At 43.2% G+C, this 23,564-nt stretch overlaps 1 protein-coding gene across 3 annotated transcripts in view; it reads right to left on the minus strand.

Moving 5' to 3' along the window:
* The window catches only part of rps6ka1 (ribosomal protein S6 kinase a, polypeptide 1), a 49,937-nt gene extending 26,618 nt beyond the window's left edge, over window positions 1-23,319 (minus strand). The window contains exons 1-2 of one of the 3 annotated variants that reach the window (XM_073482730.1): window positions 22,693-23,319; window positions 15,350-15,394 (exon numbers count right to left, since the gene is read on the minus strand). In XM_073482730.1, the coding sequence (XP_073338831.1) occupies window positions 15,350-15,394; window positions 22,693-22,755 (108 nt within the window). In that variant the 5' untranslated portion in view covers window positions 22,756-23,319. Of the gene's footprint in view, window positions 1-15,172; window positions 15,191-15,349; window positions 15,395-22,692 lie in introns of those variants that run through there. The other 2 variants (XM_073482733.1, XM_073482735.1) reach the window with 2 other exon arrangements.
* Between the last annotated feature and the right edge of the window lie 245 nt (window positions 23,320-23,564).

Here is a 23,564-nt window from a genome sequence, read left to right on the forward strand (position 1 = left end):
AAGTTTCATACTCACCATCTTGATGTTTTGTGGTTTCAGCTTCAACAAACAACATTCTCATCTAGCACAATTTTGCATCCTTTAAATCAGCATTAGAGTGAGTTCAAGCGCTCGTGTTCAGAACTAAACGGATATATGATAATTAACATTCAAGCAGATGCAGTTTATTTGCTCTCCTCTCGAGCAGAAACTGATAAACAAGTGTGATTATGACTTCACTCAGACTGCTGTTAAAGTCGTTTCCTTTTCGCAAGTGCCTCATCAATTAGATTCAAGGCTGACTTAACCACCTTCTTTATTTTTGCTTTTTCCCTTCATGACACAGTAGAGGTTCATACAACAAGACAACCAGAAAGTCCAACAGTAAACTACCAAGATCCCTACAACAGGCAGTTTTCATCCTTCACACTGCAGTGTCCACATCTGATTTTTGATTAGTCATGGACTGCAACATTTTAACTCTTGTGAGCAAGGCAGCAGCTGGAAAAAAAAAAAAAAAAAAAATCAAGCACTCTGATGACACATGCAAGTCATACTGCATTTTCAGTAGTAACTGCCTACTGGGGGAAAAGAATCATCTTATTGTCACATTTACGACTATAATAAAGAAGACATGGTTCGCTTTAACATGGTGACATGAATCATAGGCATCTGATTAACCGACATGAGAAGTCCAAGGTAAGAAAATGAATACTCGCTGTGTATCCATGATTCAAATAGACATGACCTTGGTTACATCATGGAAGCAACACCTGCTGCATTTATTTATGGACTTCATTGATGTATCAGATGTCCTATTAATAGGCCTGATGAAAATAAGACACGTAACAATGTTCCTACTTTGCGAGGGCGTGTTGTTATTATGTTTGCTTGGGTTTGGCCGTATGCAGCTCTACAGTTAACTAATCAGCTAGGTGATTTTTAAAGCTGACCTTGTTTGTTAGCACTCTGAATAATAACACCACTAACACTGTCACATCTCACAGCTAGGCTATTTCACAATAAAAGCGTGAGCTGTATTTAAGGGGCGATTTGTCATATCAGGCCAGATTTTATAATAATAAATAAACTTCCAAAATGTCAAGACAAAAAATATTTTTACACCAATTTTTCTGACTAAACAGAAAAACACAACCATTTACCTTCTGACTTCAAGTATCTCTCTTTAACCGAACTATAAAAAGTTTAATTGCCTCGCTGACTCATCGTAAAACACACTTCACGCTCGCAGATGACCCCCGTTAGCTAATATGGCCAGTTAGGTCGAAGGCTAACTGCTTTTACTTGCTAAAAGCAGCTAGACACTTCAGCAAAGAGCAGTATAGTCCAGTATAGTGAGCAGCAGTAAGTAGCTAAGCTGCCCCCTGGCCAATTCTGACAAATGAGTCCTTTAACAGTCCTGACTTATCTAAATAGAAAGAACACCACCATTTATTCAAATGACATCCTGTGAGAGCAGAGCGGACAGCTGGTCCAAGTAACGAGCATAACAAGAAGCGTGGATGATATACAGATATAAGATATACAGATATAAACTGTACACGTTCAAACTAAAGACACATGCAAACCTTTCTATGCCAAAATCTAAAATAAATCCACAATGTGTAGAATCTGAAAATGTTCTGCTTTGGTGACCCGAGTGATATCATCTAAAACACACGGTGGAAGACAGAAATAGATGCTGATGCAAAGCTATGGGCTTAAGGTCAAATATTAGCTGCAGAAAAACTTAAAATCAGAAGATTAACTTAGAGTTAATAAAGAAAATAAAGTGTCATGTGTATATGCATGTGTGCATATTTGTCCTATTTATATAATAGGACATTTTGTGACATTTTCCCCCTGCACTGTTCAATATGTGTCTCGATATGAATATACTGTAGTACAATGCCAACATCTGCAGCCAGTCATTATGCTGTTCCACCTCATAATATATAGCTGTGCATAATCACAGCGAGTAATAAAACACAGGCTGCTTTGTGCCGTTAATGGATGGTGCCAAAGCGAGATGACGGCGAGCGCAAGTCTTTATGGATGTGCTGATTTTCTGGCCTAAAAACAGGAGCACTAAAGAACACAGCGCACGATGCCTGCAAGGTTTCCAATCTGAATGCAATCTCTAAAAGCGGTTTTAAAAGCATCACCATAATTTGTTTTGTGAGTCCTCTCTAGCAGACGTGCCCTCTTCTACCGCTGAAAAATACTACTACTGTGAATTCTCTCTTCCCCGACCACCCCTGAGGATGTTCTCTTTTGTTCACTATGACTTTCTTAATCCAGCCTGACACGACTACACGACTCCTGTGGCCTCAAGTGACATTGGAGTCTATCAAGCGCTGGTCTTTTGCAGCACCTTTGTTCATGTTGTGACAACCAGACTGAACTCCAAGTCTCTTTGAAGAAATGACCAGAAAACAACCAGGTAAAGGGTGGCGGTGGAAGGGGTCTACCAATCATCTGATAGGGCTAATCTCTTTGGGGTTCTTAACGTGCATAGTTATTCTGACTGGTCTAATTGCAGGATAATTGTTTCTTTAATTACTTTAATTTGTAGATGGCAATAATTGCAGCCCCTCATGACAACTGGCATTCATGTGCAAGTCAGGTTAAATCAGGGTGTGTTGGCACCAATTTATGCGCAACTGTTGGCATGGGCCCCGGGCACATGAACAGCTTTACAATGGGAGTTGAACGCTGCGCCATGTGAGCAGGGTTTTATTACTCTGACAAAACACTGTGTAGGCATATTTATGCTTAAATACACACAAAAGACCTGCAAAGTTTTATATGTCCTGCTCTGCGTGTTTCCTCACACTGAACAGTCTGGGATTGCAGCGATGCAATACTTGTATGTTACCTAAATTATTCGAGGATCCCTCTATACCCTTGATCTTGAGCTAGGATTGAGATGTTCAGACTGCACAACAAGAGGAGACTTTAATCTCTAAATCTAATTTTACAGAAGCATAATCCTCCCACACTTCATCAAGATAACAGACTATTTGCATTGTCTGAAAAAATTCTTTTTCTCTCTGTTGTGTATGAACAGATTTTGCACTGCCGCCCTGCCTGTAGCGGATCTCTGCGGGCACACCCATGAGTGTATCTTTTATTAACTCTCTGCTCATTACTGTGATAGTTAACTAGCAACTAATCACACACCCAGGAAATGAAAGGAAGCGCACTGGTATGAGGGGTAATAATGTGTGTTACCAAGGGAGGAAAAGGAGACAAAGTCAGTGGGTTGTAGAGCGATAAGCTCTGTCAACTCCGAGTCCTGCACATGACACTGCTCAACACTCATTTCAGATGCTTGTTAACCGTCTGAGTCATGTTTGAGTGCGGAGACAGGAGACTGGAACACATCTAGGAGTGAGGAAGGGGATGAACAGCGCAACAGAAACAAACATTATTGCATTAGAGGCAGACAGACAAATACTGCACACTGTCTGGGTCTTTACTATATCTGGGTCCTGCGCATGTGTATGTCTGGCTGTAGGCTGCCTCCTAGGTGTCCTGTCACGAAGCGTAATCCAAGACAATGCTGTCAAACTATTGAATTGTATAATGACAGAGCTGTCAGCGATACCATGTTAAAAAAACAAAACAAACTCAGACCCTGCTCACTATTCTTACCGTGTACACGTGTGTGTGCTGGAGCCACTTCTGTGACAAGAACAAGCAATGTCACCTCTGAGTCTTTGCCACGGTGCTGACATCAGCAACTTCCCCTGTTAAAGGAACAGCTCACCAAAAAATGAATATTCAGTCATTGCCTACTCATCCCAAAGGCTGATGGGGAATCACTGCAGCTTCACAGATAAAAGCGTTAGCGTGCAACTCGTCTGAAGTAGGTGTATTAGCTCGACCACTTGTCGAGGGTGTAAATAACATATTTTCAAAATCAAATTGGGATCTCTGGAGTTGTTGGGACGAGCTGCATCTTTTTGGTTCCCCATCTACTTCAGTTGTTTAGAAGAAGAAGAAGAAGAAGAAGATGAGACATTTTGTGGACTACGAAACGTCACCCGACTTTCCATCGGCATGAAGGCGAGTAGATAATGACTGAATTTTCATTTTTGGGTGAGCTGTTCCTTTAAAATAAAAGTCGGCATTTTTAGTTCCCCTCCTGCTGCACCTTGTCACACTGTTTGAGGGGGTGAATGTACATTTGTGCACACAGCACACGGGCAGAAACACTCACAGAACGGATTCACACAGCTCACAGCCAGACATAAACAAATCCGGACAGCTGCAACATTTTAGTTCAGGCCCGAAGATGTCACACATGCACGTAGAGACACACTACCACAGACAAACGCACACACAAGACACTCATAGCATGTGCACTGACTAGACAATAATACATTAAGTGCATGTTAGGCCACATCCCGAAGCCCAAAGTGATATAATCAGTCACAGAAAGCTCTATTCTCTTTACCTTCGGCCCCTCTCCCCGGTTCATAACCCCTCCCTCTAACCCTGCAGTGGAATGTGAAGTGTTTAGCTCTGTGGTGCTCCAAGGCGTGTCCAAACCTTGTTAATACAGGCCTCTCTGCTCACTGGGGATCGCAGCCAAGCAGATGCCGGCATAATGCATTACTACTCCTCTGGCAAGGTTTTACACTCGGCTACGAGATGGTGATCGGGTTCTCGAAGAAACGTTTGACACTTTCCAGCTCTGAAAAGGTTTGGTGATATAGTGCAGAGCGTGAAAACAGAGGATGCAGCTGGAGGTACAGCTCGACAGCCATCTTCTGTCCTGAGCATCAGTCTTTCCATAAAGGTTTATTGTATTTACTTAACCTTTAATACGCATGGGAAGGCCCAGTGGGCATGCATTGCCCTTTTACAGCAATATCCTGTTGCACAGTCATCAAGTTATGCACAATCATACCTTAGAGCTGCCGTGTGCAGACATGAATCTTTTACTGCTGATCACATATTGGACAAGTGAAATGCCTGGAGGATGAGCTGCTTGCTCATAGTTGTTTCAAGACTTTGAGGAAGCAGGAAGAAAAAAGTGAATAGAGAAAGATATCAATATAGCAAAGAAAAAGAGATGAAGCCAAATTCTAAGATCAAATGTTCTAACTCTGGGTTCAAATCCAGATAATTTAAAGTAAATTGATCCAGGATCATGGGTCTGAATGATCTGGCGTATTTGCACATAATTCTTGGCATTCATTGGACCTTGGCAAACAGGACCAGCAGATGGTTGAGGAGTAGAACCATATTCAGATAGTGTCAGGGTATTTAGTAAACAAGGCTGATGCACATGTCCCATGTTGCAATCTCCAGCTATTTGGCTCTCCAAATGCTGAGAATCGTTGCAACACAACATCCCAGTGCAAATATGAACGTCAGTAGGAGCTCAGGGCAAAATCACACACCCTCTACTGCAAAAACTGATGTACATGCACAGTTTCTTCGCATAAATCCTACTATTAGTCAGCAAAACCCAAAAGGGGCAAGCAAGTAGAGTGATTGAAAATGATAGGAGGCATCTCATCAAGAGGTAAAATGCAAACAGCCCCTGCAGGGAAGCGAGCCAAGAGAAAAGGAGGCAGCTAAAGTAGTAAGTGAAGAATAGAGGAACAGAAAATATGCTACAGAGAAGGCAGAAAAGAAATTATTCTGGTTATCTTTCTCTCCCTCCGTCTGTCTGCCCTCAGGCCCTTTGACGAGAGCTCAGTGAATTTACCAGATTGAAAGCCCTCAAAGGGGCAATGCTCGCACTTTTACCCACAAAAGAAAGTGCTTCCCATCACAGGCAGACAGAGAGAAATGATGGGAGCAGACAAACAGAAAGAAAAACCATGCATTAAGACACTTCCCCTGATGAATACGGAAATATGTTTATTGGCTTTCTAGAGTAAGATGAGAAGGTTGATGCTACTCCCATGTCTTTCCAGTAAATATGAAGCTACAGCCGACAGTAAGCTTAGCTAAGCACAAAGGGGGAACAACAAGCAGGGTTCTGTCCCCATTTCCAATTTCTTTCATTAGGCTAAGCTAAGCTAAGAAGCCTGGTTCAGTCTATAGCTATCACATTCTGCCTGCCAGTAGCTCTAAAGCCTATCACTCACTCATTAACATTTATCATTTGAAAGACAAATTGTGGTTTAAGTGGACAGGCTAGCTGCGTGCCCCCATTTCCAATTTGTACGCTAAGCTCAGCTAAGATAAGCCAAGATAAGATAAACTAAGCTTACAAGCCTGGTTCTGTCGAAAGCTAACACAGTCTGCCTACCAGCACCTGTAGTGCTAATCACTAACCTTTACAGCTAATCACTAATTAACACATTATTGTTTTCTCATTTGAAAAACAGGTTGTCGTTTTACCGGGCAGGGTTACTGGTTGGCCCCATTTCCAATCTTTATGCTAAGCTAAGCTAAACTAAGCGAAGCATCCGCTGGTTTAAGAGTGATATCAGTCTTCACACCTTACTCTCTACATGATGACAGATAAACACACAGCCAACAATTTACCGTCTTTCACTTCTTCAACCCACAGCAACACACTTTGTATCTGTAATTTATCTGTTGGCAAATAAGGGGCTAGTGTGGTAGATATGGAAGAAAGACAGACTTTCTTATTGATGCCTACTATAATACAAAATGTAGCACCTATTGCGCAACGGCATGTTGACAGTGAGGAGGATGTAAAAGATGATGAGGCAGCGTTTTGAATTTACGGGTGGTTGTGTTTGTGCCACAGTCGCTCCGGCACTCGGAATGACAACTGAAGAACGCACCCTTCCTTTTTCTTTGTTGCCTCCCGTTATTCTCCTCTCTTCCTCAGCTTTTCTCCACAACACTTCGTCTTCAGCTTCTCCAACAACCTCTTAGTGTCTTAATTAGTGTCACTGGCAGTAACTTAGCAGCCGCAACTATTCACAAAGTGTTCGCACTCTCACACGAATCCAAACACGCGTTACGAACTGGATGTTCTTGCAGCAGCTGCCCCAGCAGTGATGTGCACGGTTATACTTCCTCATAAATGTGTCTTCCAAAGCATCATCTCCAAGTCCATCTTAAAGTAGGACATGTGCCAAATGAAGCACAGAAAACCCTTCTACAAAGAGTTCAGAACCCACAACAGATTGTACAACAGTGTGTTATCCAGACAGTCTTCTGCATATAATCTTAACTCCACCCAGGATTTCAAGATTACACACAGACTGATAACAACAGAATAGGAGGAGGGCATGTAGTGTATTTAGTGAGTGAGTGTGTGTTAGTGGGGGGTGGGGGGGTAAAGCCATATAAATCAGGAGCGAGGTCAGGTTTGTGAGAGTAAGCGAGAGCAGTTGCCATGCCTACAACATGCATGTGCACACAGAGAGGCTTATGGTTACACAAACACACGCCCGCGAGGCTACGCAGCCTGGACTTTCCCATTTCCTGACTCGCCGGCCCTGCAGCGCTCTACTGTAGCCTAGAGGTCAAAAAGCTCATCGTGTAAGCTGCGATCCCTGCCTACACTTACCCACTGGTAAATATTTAATCAGTCCTGGAAATACTCAACACCAAGGCCGCACTGAGCCCTTAACACATGAACCAAAAGATGCACTGTGTATGGAAGCCTGCGGTTCTTGATCTGAAGATTAGCCAGAGGTACACTGGATTGCAATGAGGGCTACATGAGTGTGTGTGTGTGTGTGTGTGCATCTGCTTCACACATATCATTCCCAAGAGACCCCAGAGTGTGTGTGTGAAATGCTTAGTTAGTTATTCTGCCACTTCCTCCTTCTTGGTTTCCTGCATGCTGAGTCTTTCTTCAGTCACACAGCTCTGAACTGTGACAGCGTTTCTCTCCACAACTGACTGACTGAAGGGAGAGCTATGCAGGGGGAGGCCTACAGCTTCCTCTCCTCTCTGCTCTCCACTCCTGCAGTCCTCCTATAGCATTTGCTCCTCCCCTCCATTCCCATCTTTACAAATCCCTCGCCCACACATCTCCCCACCGCTGCGCCCTCTCGTCACTTGGTCAGCGAAGCACAAACTCCACTCGCCGTGCACCTCGCTGCAGTGAAAAAGCCATTATCTACATTTGGGAGTGCAAGAAATGTCACCGACACCAATGGGAAAGGCATCAAGTCTTTATGCTTTCTGCCCTCACGCTTGGCAGGTGGGAGTTTTATACTGAAGTTGGCACGCACACGCATGTAAATTAGCTCATAGCTCACTCTGGTACAGCCAGCAAGCTGTGCATTACCCCTGTCAAATAAACAAACAAATATCCAGATTGCAGAGGCTGAAACAGCTGCACAGATGTCCCTGCCTATAAAACTTGCTCTCCAGATGTAAGAAAAAAATGTTTGTATGGTACAGACCCCAACATCTGTCAAATCACTGTGTTTCAAAAATGATCATTCCAATCAAGATAGCACTTCCTCAGTTCGTAAGTCCCTGTTTTTATTGTTTGCCGTGTATGTATATGTGTAGGGGGGATGGGGTGGGAGGTATTGTTTGTAACTGCATGAAGCACTTTGTGTTACTTTGCTGTATGAATAGTGCTGTACAAACAGAATTTGATTGATAGATTGATAGATATGGCAAACATATTTCTCCATCTTCTTCAGCAGCAGGAATTTGCCAAGCTGTCGTGGAGTTGTGGGTGTCCATTTTTCTGAGCACATTAAGGACATCCGGTCCTTAAGAATTGTATATTGGTTTTTATACTTGACCCAATCATGTGTCATAAAGAATGCACAGTTGATTTAAAAAAAAACAATAGTTTGGAGTATTATAGGTTGTTAACACATACAAATACCAAAATGAGCAGTAAAATCCACTTACACATCATCCATGTGCTCAGGTCGTTCCTAACAGTGATATTTTAGGCTGTAAAATGTAAAAATCACTGAAAAATCCCCACAGCGCTTCATGTTTTTACCGAAACATGACTACAACACTCCCGTCTTAATCCTCATGTACAACCACGCTGAGCCAAAATGTCAACCTGACACTGACACCCCACCTTTCTACATCCAGCAACATCATTTCCCGTGAATGTCTTGTTTTGGTCCTTCAACATTATGCCCATAATGAGGAACACTCTGATCTGACTCTGGTTTTAGCGTCTGCTTTGTGCTCCCCTCTCTTTTATCTACAACAACTGCAGAAAGCCGTGTCCTCCGCATGTGTCCACCATTTACAGGAATATTGAAAATCTGGAATTATCCAATTATACCTTGCTCGCTTCTGCTGGGGTGGCTGTCAGCCGCTTTGATGTGAAACCATGACAACCCCTCCTCCTCACATTACTGGGAGTAGTACAACTTCTTGAGGTCAGGGAATAATTTACTGTTGGACTAAAAGATGTAATAGAAAATAAAAATCTATCATCCGTGCTGTAATAGAGCACAAAGCCTGAAAGGTTCGTCCTGACTGCTTTAATGGTCACTGTTAATCAAACTCCAGCTTAATTTAATATTTTCATGGAGACATCGACTGAGATTTATGATGCATGATTGGGTAAAGTATAAAAAGTAAAAATATCTTTTAAATCTTTACTACGGCCCATCAGGCACCTATAGAAGTGGCTGCCAACTCTTGACCCAAAAAAATTTTCTTCCTCATTCAGACTCTTACTCCACGCTAGTGCATACTGCAGTATGGATTTGCATTTAGAAAAAGGGGGATAGGGTCACATATGTCCCTGTACCAAGCAGGATTTAAGCATCATGTTGACCAAAATCTGATGACAGTAAGTGGGTGGTTTGCTTATGTTCCCAGGCTGTTGTCAATCAAATCGGATCAAAGCACACCCACACACTCCTGATGAAACAAATTAGTTTATGAGGATGTTTTCTTTCATTCCAGAAATCTGACTTCTTGCTTGTTTATTTAGTCATGAATAAATGTGTTTTTCAAGCCTGTTCCTGTTAAAAAAGAAGGAAGGGTCATTGCGTCACTGAATCTTGCTTTGGCGCCAGACAGTGGTGTCAGCTGTATTGGAGTCTATGGGAGATGCATGGAGAAACTAAAACCCAACGTATCTATGTCGTAGGACTTATATTTCAGTAATGTAAACGTTAGTAAGTCATGTTCTGGTTTCTGTCACTCACAGGTATGATTTCATTTGTGACAAGTGACTCAGCTTTTCAGCATGACACAATTGGGTTGAATAATTTCAACAGGCTGAATAAATTGCCTCCCGCGAGCCTCATCAGACTTGTAGCTCGCTGCATCTCCAGATTTGGCGTGACTGGCAAACGAGGAAGCGCTGTAAACGGTTCTTTGTTTTTGAAGAAGCGGTGAACAATGCTGCCAGGACAGCCTGCTGTAGATCTCTGCCTCCTCAAAGTGTTTTTAGCTGGTTTCTTCCTTTTATCAGCTCTCTGGATGTTAATGATGCGCCTCCCAGAATAAGCCAGCTTGTTTAATCACTGATGGAGATACGATATGATGTGTTAGGCCATTAATTTTTCCAATCCAACAGCGGGATACTTTGCCTCCAAATTTGTTCGGGTTCATCCGTCTCGTGATCAGTGCTACTCTCATGTTGTGGGTTATTCTGGGATGTTAATGACTGGTGATTGTTTGGCTTCGTTTGTCCATATTTAACATCCTACTCTCACCAATTCTGGTGGAGAAAATCAATGGCTCATTCTCAATGGCCAAGGCAGACGTTTTGATGGATTACGCCTGCAAGTAATGATTATTTTCTTGATTAACCAAGCATTTAAGCAGCCGATAGATCTAAAAAAGGAAAAAGGAAATAATGAAAATTCCATCGTGATGTCTTTAAATATCTTTCCTTGTCCAACCCAGAGAGTAAAAGACAAAAACATTCAATTTACAATTATGTTTAGCAGCAAAGCAGTAAATCTTATATTGGAGAAGCTGAAACCAGAAAATTGTTGCAGCTTTTGCTAGAGAAATGACTGATACAGCTGCAAATAAGCACCAACAGCAACAATCAGATCTTACGATATCATTACAAGTGGTCCAAATATGGCTGATTCGTGTCTTCATGTGAGGTCACTTTTGCCTGCTGGGCTAATAATTTTCACTTCCCTTTGACAGTCCCGTGGTAGACAGCTGATTTCTCACCACATATAGCACCATTTTTTTTTTTTCAGTCACCTTTCTATTGCACTTATGTCCTGAAACTGAAGCTGTCGTATCCTTTATTTCAACTTTTTGGACAAATCTCTCTCCCCGGTATCCTCAAGGGCACTGAGGTTGATGTGATTTGTTGCTAGAAATGGGCCAATTTCTACACTTGTGTGGGAGGAGATCATTGTCAGCCTGGCTTATTGCCAGGGAGTAAATCGCTGGGTAATATCATCCCCCTGTGACGAGACACATCAGATGAGTAGCCTCTTAGGTGCCTGTGCTCCGCTGTCTGATCAGCCCATCAATGCACCTCACCAGAGGCCATTTGTTGGTAACGGCTACTGTAATGTCACACCAGTTTTCACGTTTTCACTTTTAGACGGCATAGAGTTTTTGTCTTTTTACTTCTAATATTGATATTTCTGTAAGTTTGGTAATTGAGTATTGAATTTATCAAGGAAAGATAATAAAGATTCTCTGGTTCCAGCTTCTCAAATGTCAGCTTCTTTGTTTCCGCTATTCATTTTGGGACAAAACAAGCAGTTCAAAGAAAATCATCATGTCCTCTCTGAACCTGCTTGTGATCCCTCATTATGAAGCAATGTCTCCCTGCAAGTTGCAAACCCTTCATCAAGTTCAATCGAAGAGTTGCTTTTCCATCTGAATCATTTATATGAGCGTCAAGAGGTCAAACTATGAAGTGATTTCACAAGGAAGATGCAATGATTAAAGGAAAGTCTGAAAAAATAAACTTTTTAGTGCGTCAGAATGGAGTTTGTTCTTATTTCATACCATTGCAATCATCTCATGACCTCTCAGATAAATTTGTCTCTCTCTTGCAGGAAGAACCAGAATTAACCGAAGGAAAAATAATGAAAAGACTTTAAAAAGGCCCAATGTTTTGGATTTAGCAGTTTTCAGTAGTGCATAATCACATGAAACAAAAAACTTTAGAATGAGATTTTCATATCTACAGAGGGAGGAGGTCCTCTTGCACGGAGTCCACCATATTGGACCTCCATGTTTCTATGGTAGCCCAGAGCGGACAAAACAAAAAGTGGGTGTAGAAGGACCTTTCGCATTTTTAAGAGCCACCATAGGGGAGGGGAGAGCTCTGCAATATGTCGATTTTATATCGATATTATATTATGAGACTATTGTCTTAGATTTTGGATATTGTTATATTGTGATATGGTGTAAGTGTTGTCATTTCCTGGTTTTAAAGGCTGCATTACAGTAAAGTGATGTCATTTCCTGAACTTACCAGGCTGTTCTCATTGTTATAATAATTGCCTTTACCCACTTAGTCATTATACCACATTATCCACATTACTGATGACTATTTATTAAAGAGTACCACATGTCTGTCCTACAGTGATGTCGCAATATAAATATTGAGGTATTTGGTGAAAAGAAATATTGGGATATTTGACTTTAGTCTCAGTATTTAAGCGTTTTTGAGGAGATTTCTAAATATCAAGATGCTGTTTATATGGTGTTTCGCAGTTGAGCCTAAAGATATTGCATTATTTTAGAGCCATATTGCCCAGCCCTAAGGGAGGGCGAGACGATTGCAACCAGATGTCTCTACATCCCACATGCTGCAGCTTTAATTAAAAAAACAGACCATCTATTGATAAGGAAAATAAGCTGCAGCCCTGTACTCGGCACTAATGAGGTTGACTTCTACCCTGTTCCATTCTATATTTATGTGTCCTAAAACAGATGCCAAAAACGGAAGAAGAAAAAAAAAAAAAAAACGAGTCAAGAGATTAAAACCCTGTAAACAGCAGTCTGCCAGGGTGCCTTGCCTGCTGCAGTCACCTTTACCATCAGGTTAATGGCTCTGAAAAAGCACAGGAGGGACAAGAGCAGCTCTACTAGCCGAGTACTACGCTCTTGTGTATGTACTGATTTTGACACCGTATGAAGAGTCAGCAGACAGAAGATGGCTCATTACTGCTGTGGATGTCTTTCTCCAGGGGCAGAGGACTGACTTCACCTCACCGCCTCCACACACGCACACATAAACACACAAACACACTCTACACACACCTTTATGCTAAGGACATTCACTTCACTGTGTTAAAGCCCATTTCAAGTTTTTAACATTGGCTCAGCCACCAAGGGCAGCCACTCTCTCCCTCCCTCAGTCTCAATCGTTACTCTACCCCCTCCCCTCCTCTCTCCCCCTCTCTCACCCCCCATTTGGTCTGCTGGAGCCAGGTAACTCCCATGGCTAGAGTAGATAACAGCAGCCATTATCAGATTCCCAGCCTTTAAACGGCAGCTAGGCATCGATCGCCGGTTTCAACCGCCCTGGCAGCATGGTGCCAGAACGCCCCAGGGACGAGGTCTACCCCCATCTAGGACAACCATGTTCTGGTGCCTCGGTGTGACATAATTGCTGATAAAATTATCAATATGCACCTGGAAATCCATCATCATATAATGCTATCTCGCTTCATCTAACCTTCTCGTTTGAGAAACAGGAGCTACCACTCCTGTAGACTCACTGGCAGAACATCCAGTGGCCCGTATGGAGGACGTCCTAATTAACAAGATTACATAAATGATCAGATTACAGAAATACTCCCCAATCAATTAGCACAACATGTCATGCACATAATGACAGTACAACTCAGGCAGGAGCGATAATTAAATATTATCGACTTTTAGCGGAGTCATATTGTGGTGATATGATTAGGGATGTACCGTTCTGAGCCAGTGCTGACCTTATTATGTGGATCGGGTATCTGCCATGATGTGACCAAGCCAGTTTCTTTTTCAGTGTCAGTACAGAAGTCGTGTTTGTTACTGGCTGAATTTATTCCCTCATGACAGGCTCTTTATCCATCTGGATGGTTTTGGTTTACGTTGGCAGGTTTTGGAGATATCAGCCTTTTCTTAAAAAAATAATGGACCTAGATGTCACTCGGCTTGTGGTGCGCCAAGCGACAAAAAAATACATTTGAAAAACTCAATAGCTATGTGGTTTTCCAGAAATAAAGACACGGTTACTCAAAATAATCCACAGGCCTTGTTGTGAGCAGTTTCATGCAGGAACTATTTTTTTTCTGTACCACTGCACATAAGGGAGCAGGCGTCTAATCATGGTCCACAGGCAAGCTAACGAACGTTACAGCTCAGCAGAGGAGGACAGCATTCATTTTTACATCCTGGGCTGTCACGAGCAAGAGCCTCTCGTACAAACATGCTTCCTTCTGAGTGTTGTTACGGCTGGTGGGTACAAAGACAGTACCTTCGAGCACCACAAACCGAGTGCCATCTAGTTCCATTATATTTGAGAGAAGGAAGACATATCTACGGCCGATATCTCCAAAACTCAGCAAAAACAGAAAAACAAAATAAATGATTGATGTTTTTTGTTTTGGTATCATGTCTATATTGATACTTATCCATATCATGGTTATAATCCCAACCATACTGCGTAACAATGTTCATGACTGGTGCGGCCCCTGTGTGCTGCTTCCTTTGACTGAAACCCCTCTTTCTCATCCAGCACACTCAGCTGTCCCTCAGTCACAGCACATTGTTCTGAACTGAAAGAAAAGACGACATGCTCTTCAAACTCTATCTCCCTGGAGAGCGAGGACAGAATAGAAGAGGGGTAAAAAAAAAAAAAAAGAGGCTAAGCGAGAAGGAACATTTCCTTGTTCTCTGCTACATGAGTGGAGAGTGATCATCTACAGGAGAGGAAACGGGATCGCGTTTCATGGCCGGAGAATAAAGCACGGGGGCCAGCCAGGAGGCAGGAAAGAGCTGACTAGATGATTCTCACTGAGCGTTTTTGTATGTGCAAGCTTGTGTGTGTTTGTCTGAGTATGACGTGTTCACATGTGAACAGGACACACGAGGACATGCAGCACGGGGAATACTACGGCCCTATTATATTGACCCAGACACATCAGTGTACACAGTCGCTGGGCAGGCGGCTCAATCAGCCGCACTCAGACAGTATTCAACACATTACACTCCAGCCTGCTAATGCTTCTGAGGGCTGTCAATGCAATTGCTAAATGAATAAATCGACGCACAGTCACACATCTGTGCAGACATTTCCACGGAAATGAAGACTCACACAAGAATTTTGCCCTTTTGATGGAATTTGGCCTTCTGCCGCTGGCTATAATAGAAAAGCACAAACAAAAGAATTCTGTGCAAGAGTTGTGTCCAAGTCTCCGCTCTAATTTATTGGATGTTGTGTCACATTTGTGCGTGTCTGTGTGAGTGTGCGTGTTCCAGAGATGACATGTACCTTGACTGCAGGCGTGACTCCATCCTCAGTGGTGCTCTGCCCGTTCTGTCAAGAAAGCAGATAAGAGAAACAGTCAGTGTGTGTGTGTGTTTGACAGTGCACATTTCATATCTGTGTGTGTGTGTGTGCGAAGACGGGAGACACAGAAAGAGAAGAAGATAGAGTGAATATCTGCAAGACTGTGTGGGCAGCAACAGTCCATTGTATCCACCAGCACTTTGCTCCTCGGCTAGCAAACCTAATAATCTTAGGTTGACACACAAATACGCATCCGTCATCAGTTCCCCAGTAGGTAAGTCTCTTGAAAAGGGTAATGATTGTTATTTGTAAAACAATGGCTCACCGGAAACTCTACATGTCGTTGCAGCAGAAGTGGGTGGGTGAACATACAGTAGGAATTCAGTCAGATTAGATGATTACATGCGTCTCATTTTGCGGCACACAAAGGTAGAGGAGTAAGGAGACTGATAAAGCAGAGGGTAGATGAGGAACCTGTGATATAATTATTTAAAAGCAGGGGTCCAAATGATGTCAAGACAGATTAGGATCACTTGTTATTGTCCATGTCTACACAAGACTACAGAGGCCAGACAGACACAGGAGGAAAAACACAATATCAGTAAGATGGGATGTCTAGCTGACTCGTGGGAGGATCACAGAACTTCACGCTTTGAAAGACTGGAGTTTTTGTTTTTCACTTTTTTCTTCTGGTCCTCAGACCATTAAACCTGTGAGTTTGCATTTGTGAAGAAACTGTTTTCTTCAACTCAGATGAGGTCCAGAAAAGCAGACCTGGATCCATCCAAACCACATATTTGAAGTGAAACACAGTTATTGGTCAAGTGTGTCAAATTCTGACCTGTATCGATCTTATCAGACAAGTATAGTTGAGTTAAGTTAGAAATTTTGCAGTGTTTTGATGGGTCCTGAAACGCCTCGTCAGTAGTCCCACCTTTAATTCTGTGACTTTATGACATCACCGTGTCACACATTTGCATAATTGACGTCTGGCAGCTAGTTTTGCATGTAAGAATCAGTTTCACGCACCGCTGCATTCAATGTGTCACCTGAGAATCGTAACAAAACTCGAGCATGAGCTGAGGTGAGCGTTGCAGTCTGCGGGCACTAAGGCATGAAACAACAAGAGAAAGCTGACCCCTTCTGTTTGGGTTCACTTCCACTCACAGCTACCGCGGCTTACCAGTTTGACGAAGCTCTAGCTGAGCATGTCCGTATGCATCAGCATATTTATGCCACTTCATCACCTCTTCCCTTCTCTCATTGTCTCGCTCTTTTTCTCTTCCTTCCGTGCAGTAGTTACGGCAGCACACATTCCTCCACAGACACAATGTTTGTTTACTTCTGCAGTCATGGAAACGCTCTGATTAGCTCTACATCGGCTTTTTGAGGACTGACGTTTGTTACCTCTACCTGTGCGTAGGAGCGCACACAAAATATGTCCTGTCCTAAATAGTGTCTTTCCTCAGACCCTCCCTTCCTTGTAAACGTCTTTCAAAGCCCCCCTGCTTTGGATTGCTGACTTTCTGTGATTACCTCAGACTTGGCTCCTCCAGAGCCACAGAAGACTTTATACAATTGTGTTCACTACTTCCTGAGGCAAGTCCAATGACCTTAAAATGGACCGAGCAGCCTTTCAATAATGTACAGTGTTGTACCTCTGAAACGTGTGAAAATAAATCATAGGAGGTAACTGACCCTTTCCACTGATCAAAGAAACACTCCTGAGTTCAGAGTACTTGAGTTCAAGTATTCCAGCCAAGGGCGTGAACACCCTAAATAACAAATCCCCCCCTTTTTCCGCTTTTTCTTTGTTTTTTCATTACAAAGGGGCGACCCTGAGGTTGTCCGCTTCCTCCATGCCCTCTTTCTTCCCTCTTCCTTTAGACGGCACAAAATAAGACAGGCAGTCCAGACAATGACAAGCACTGGCCTTCACAGTCAAACTGCATTGCTGGGCTCATGTACACTGAAGGAAAAAAGGCCATCTGAAGAGAAAGTACACAAACTGTAAATCTAATTTGCTGTCACAGTAATACCTCACAGTACACACTTCTCTGTGCTGAGATTGGATGCGTTTGGCGACTGAATGCACTTCCTGCTTTTCTGCTTTGAGTTTCATTCCAGCAACAACCAACGGCGATAAATTGGATGAGCCGGGCACTTTTTACAGACCAACAGTTCATCTGGTTGGACTTTAATCATGATCTCGAGGGAGCCAATTTAATTTAGCCAAACTATGCCAGTCATAAAAGCTGCAAGAGCGGTAATGTGAGGTGACACAGGAGAAATGGAAACAATTAAGCGGCCAAGTGCAGCACAGAGTCGAGCGCAGATGTGTTTTAGGAGGGGTAATTTAAAGAAAACCAAGAGGAAGTGTGGTGTGTGTTGTTGTGAGGGTGGGGGCCATGCCGACTGATTTTCTTCACTTCCAGAAACACAAAGTGAAATCTTCCAATCTAGCTCACGTTCTGGATCTCCTTCCGTTCATTTCTTATTCCATCAGTGAGGCTGGCTTTGTTCATCCCGGTATGCTGAGGACCAGTGTGTGAATGCATCCGTCTCGAGTCTGTGTGGTCAGCAATGCCTTCCCTACGTTGCCTCCCAACACATTTCAGCCTCATTAGCTTTGCATGGCTGATCCAAGTGGCCCAGTTAATGGCGCCTCCCCTCCCCTGGGCCACATAAATATGCTAAAAGTTGAATACATTACCAAACAAACGTGACTTCCAAAACAATGTAAAGCAGTGTGTGGATGCTGAGGAAATTTACAGGCCACATGCAAGCTGTAAATGGATTTACACACCACCCCATTTAAGCGAGCCAGACAGCAGAACTTTTAATTTCTCACAGGACCCCTACGTGATTAGACAAAGTAAAGGATGTCAGAGCGCTGATGCTGTGTGCACTTGATAGATAAATCTGTGTTTTAATTGCGTGATTAGACCAAGCGCTGCCCTGTAACTAGGCAACAAGGAAATACAATAACCATTCTTTTGTCTCTGCCTGTAATCCTATCCGACTAAATTTCTTGTTATCTCACTTGCCAGTGAGTATTGACAGCAGGTCACATTACTAATGTCCTCTTCTGGTAAATGCCAGAAAATGGACAAAAGCTCTTTCTATCATGTTTTTTGTGTGTGTGTGCTGAAAGGCTTCTACTGGACACCGACAAACATAAAATCAAATCTCCATAGAGGTGAGACTGTGACGGGACAATAAACAGTCTGAGCTTCACTCACAGATCCACTTTTAACTCTGAATGTTAAATAGGAACAAGGAGTCACTTTCTCATGGGACTTATCAAGCGCAAAGTTTTGTGTTATCACATGCCCAGGTGTTCCACGGGACACACCCAGATTAGCTGCAGCCAAGCCTACGTGCATGCACACACAAGGAGCAAAGCATGAATGTGAATTGAACTTGAGCACACTCGAGCAGGTCCCCGAGTGCACGCTGCCGACCACGCCTGGCCAACAAACATGGCACACATTCCGTCTATTAACCCTACTTTCTCCTCTGCACTGCCCTGTTACGTAACAACTGAAAAAACTGTGGCCTCTTTCTCTCTCCGAACTCCAGCCTGGTACGATCCTGCTCTTTAAGACCTGGCTTGTGCAGCCCTGCTATATAAATACATTTGTACTTTTTTAGTTTGCTCTGTCTTACCTCCTTGATCCATCCGAGAGAATTTCATTCATGTTCTCGTATATGAATCCGGTCTTTTAAAAGTTAAATAACTGGAAAAAAAAAACATAAAATGGCTTCAGGAGGGATTGTTGAGCTCAAGTCAAAAGGCTTGAAGGAATTCCATGAATCTGCATTTACTCAACACTGGCAGTAGCATGATTCAGATCTTTTTTGAGGACCTTGACTAAGCTAATAAAGCCGGTGGCCAATGCAGGTGGTAGTGACTCAACGGGGACAGGATGGGGACGATCTGCTGAAGTGCCTTTATCAGAGATGATTCACTGAGGAGAAGTTAATTCATAACAGATGCGGTTTGGTGGTGAATAAAAGAGCTCAATCAAATAAATATTTTTGTTTGCACATTTCTTCCTCAATTGTGTCAAGCACAAAAGGCCTTTAATCTGATTTCCATTCAAAACACCTTCAACGCATCCAAAACACAAGCGCTCGCATAATGAGCGATGGGGAAACAGACTTGTCATCAGCTGCCATAACACTGCGCATCACTCCTCACCGATGATACAAAGCATCCCTTATTTTCCAAAAACCAACCGAGAAGTGTGTCTCTCTGTCCGTCCCATCTGTCCACACTCCCGCTGCTGTGTCCCCCGTTTGACTCTCCCAACATGTTCACTGCTGGCATGGCCCTCTCGTCTCAACCACACTTTCTGCTCAATCAATCTGAGCCCTGAAGCCTCTCTCTCACCCTGCCATCAGGAACCAAAGTGTGCAGCTGGCTGGTAGGTTGGTGACAGAGATAAATGGCACAGATCCCACTGTGAGTGGCAGTGACTGGTGTGATCAAATCAATCACAGATACTGGAGTTTGGCGACGCGAGAACACACATATAATGCTCTCGTAAAATGTATATGGTGTTAATATTTATACAGGCACAATTTATTTTTTCTAGCCATGTCTGACAAATTTGCTTATCAGGGAGTTGTGAGCAGTACACACAGCAAAGGAAGGGTATTTTCACAGTATTAAACTTAGCACTCTTCACAGGTTCTGCACCACCATCTGTTCAAGTGTGATATGCTAGTCAGCCAACTCATGTGATGCAGAATACTGTAAATAGTGGAGTCTGCGGGACGAACCAACGTCGTTTCTAAACCTGAACTAGGTTGTTCATTCATAGTAAGCACCAATAACGCTCTACAATTAAGTGAAACAACAGCATCTGCACAATCAATAATGATAATGTACTTCTTTAAAGGGTAACTCCACCGATCTTTATCTGATCAGTTGAATCCTGTGATGTTACTCAGTAGCTAAGTTGCATTGTGGGTAATGTAGGCACTATGTTTTGAAAAGGAGTCCACTGGTCTAGCCTGACACTCCTTTAAATGATGCCGAGCGTGAACGGAGACATCAAAATAGAAATGCAAATATGGATGTATATGTAAGAATTTCAGCTGAAAACAGTCCAAAAATTCACTAAAATGATCTATAGAATGTGAAGAAATAACAGTTTAGACGTTATGATAATTGTGTATTCTCTTGAAAGATACCTACTGAAGTTAGCATGCTAGCCCTGGCTTGTCCCTGTCCAGAGCTCATGTGCTAGCGTTGTAAACATCCACACTTCACCAGTGCTCAAGCTCCCAGTTCGGACCGCTAGCTGTATGGCTAACTGAAGCAGCTACAGCAGTTAGCAGTTACTCTGGTGATATGCTGCCCCCGATTGTTTTGAATAAATAAAAACAAAATGATCAGAATCAATACAGCAGAACCAGAGATATCACATTATTTAATCGATGCATTCAAAACCGGGTGCCTACATTACCCACAATGCAACTGAGCCACTAAGTGCCATCACTGGAGGCAATTTATCAGATTACATGCAGCTTCCTCTGGAGCCACAAATGGCTTTTTTACTATTTTTTTTTCCACATATACAGTAGAACTCCCCAAGACCTTTAAACACACTTTAAGGTGTAAAATCAGTGGCCTTACCCTTTAATTGATGAGCTTGATGAGTCAAAACTCATTATCAAGTTTAATTCAAGAGGGAATTCATGTTCTGAGAATAACCACAATCAATTTTCACTAAAGTCTTTGCTTTTTCTTGGTGTTGCATCCATTAAACTCCCTCTCCCATCAAACAAGGTTATCCAGGCCGAGAGACAGAAAAATGAGCCTCATTTATAAGCAAACAAAATGGTCCTGCAAAGCTGTTTGAGGACAGCGTTTAATATTGTGCACATGGCTATTCATCAGTGAGATCAGACGCACAAAAAGGTGGATAACACAGACCCGCTTCACCTGCAAATTAATTGTCAGACTAATTGAAAAGAAGCAGGTCTTATAGCTGTATCCTGATGTGGCACAGGTTGCTTCCACACAGCTAATGCCTGCTCATCATGAGCATAATGTGATAGCTGCTTATTCACTAAGCAACCAGTCTGTTCAAGAGGCAATTGAAGGGTTCATGAATAATGAGGCTACATCAGAAAAACAAAAAAAGGGCCACGCATCTCTCTCTTCAGGAGAAAATATTCCATCTTCATGATACCCACTACAGTGGGTAGATACCCTCTACCCACTGAAGTAATCAGATACTCCTGACAAGGCAGGTTTGTTTGAGTAAAACGTATGCAGGTGCCAGCATGTTTAAACCGTAAATCAAAAGCAGGACTAATTCTGCCGCCTGCATTGCGAAACTCAAACTTAAAGAGGTTGTGCATTATTAGATTTACCACAGATTTAATATTGGTTGTCGGTTTAATGCCTCCCCATTAGCCGGGAGGAGTTTGTCCCTGCCACTTTCTGTGTGACGCCCTGTGTGAAAAGGCTTCAGGAAACTACTCCACAGGTGAGAACGGTGACTGACAGTCACAATGAGCCTGTACTCATCTTCGAAATGGAATTGCTCAAGAGAGCCGCAGAGAAATACAAGAAAGTGGTGCATCTCTGACCGAGAGCTCGGAAGATCTGCTTTCGGAGCCAACTGAAAAGCTCTTAAACGTATAGTGAGTCTCATAATTGTTTGACAAAGTTGAGTTTGGGTGGCAAAAAAGTATTATAAAGAAGTACTGTGGTGCTGCAGAGATACCTCTGCCTATACTCTTGTAAGAAAACATGCTTATTTGTCACAAATGTCACATAATCATGATTTTAAATCTTTTTTTTTTAGCGAAAATGGGAACTGTGACGCAAAATCGTGAATCATATCGCAGTATCTGTCAAAATAATCGCGATATCATTTTTGGATCGTATCGTGCAGCCTAGTAGGGTTATAATGAAACATCAGTTTATAAGAGACACTGATGTGATTTTCTGAGGGTCTGTGTACAGATAAAACAGGCATGGTCAGCCTGCTCATCACATTTTCACTCACCCTGATTAAAAATGCACACACGTCATTTAAAACACAGGACATACATCATGAATTATTGATCAAGTCTGCTCACCCCCGGCTGTGTGTGCAGTGAGCATTCAATCATTTTTTGCAACTCTTGCTCACTTTTCCCACAAAGTGGTGACTGCTGAACACCTTCACCTGAGGGCTGAGCGTGCACCTTGTTCGCCATTTTAAAAAAAATTCTACCTGAACTTCCATCAAATTGACTCCAAACTGGGCCAAACAATGCATGCACAACACCCTCCACTTGTACATTTCACCTCTCATTACCTCCGTTTCGAGCTGCACTAGTTCCATCGTGGGCCATGGCTCCGCGATCTGCGCCAGAGGCATTTTCGCAGGATTCTCACTTCCCTCCTCAGATTTTTGGTCTCCTCGGATTTCGTGTCGGTGCCGCCGCTCCTGTCAAGCGCAGCTCACCGAGAAGCTCCTTCACTCGGGTCCGAAGTCCAGGTGGAGACGATTTTACGATCGGCGCTTCTTCGCTCGGAGAAGAAGACGCGCACGCATAGGGGGGGACGCTGCAAGAGCTTTACAAACAATTGTAATCCCTTGATTAGACTTCGGCGTCGTTCAGTCACTTGTGCGTGTGTGTTTGTTTAAAGTGATAATCCAGCTGGAGACACCAAACAAACCTCCTTGTCCTTCTTCCAGGTGTTACGCGCGCTGGACACTCAGGGTTCGGCTTTGACAAGAGAGCGGTGCCCAAGCAGTGTGATCCTTTAATGGGGCAGTGCAGGAGTCTTAATGCCACCTAAAGGAATTAGCCAGAGTCCCTGCTGTGCTTCGCAATCGACGCCTTATCGGATCTTCTTCCTCCCTCTGTGCTTGTGGTTTCTCTCCCGGGCAGAAAGACAAGACTTGGCTGCGTCCGCCTGCTTCCCAACGCGGTGTGTGCGATGCGCGCAGAGACCTCAGTGTGGCTCCGTAGTACGAGAGAGAGCGAGCGCGCACCGACTCGAGCTATTATTGGCAGACTCCAGCAGGATTTCATCCAGCCCCCTTTTTTCTAGTTGTTCCGCCCAGGTCCGATCGCGCCATCATCCGGCGGAGAGAGGCACTGCAAATACGTAATGCAGACTGGAGGCAGATATTCATGAACGGCCTGCTTCCCTTCAGTGTTTGATGCTGGTGGTGCATGC

The sequence above is a fragment of the Pagrus major genome, chromosome 16, assembly GCF_040436345.1.
Source record: "Pagrus major chromosome 16, Pma_NU_1.0".
Taxonomy (NCBI): Eukaryota; Metazoa; Chordata; class Actinopteri; order Spariformes; family Sparidae; genus Pagrus; species Pagrus major.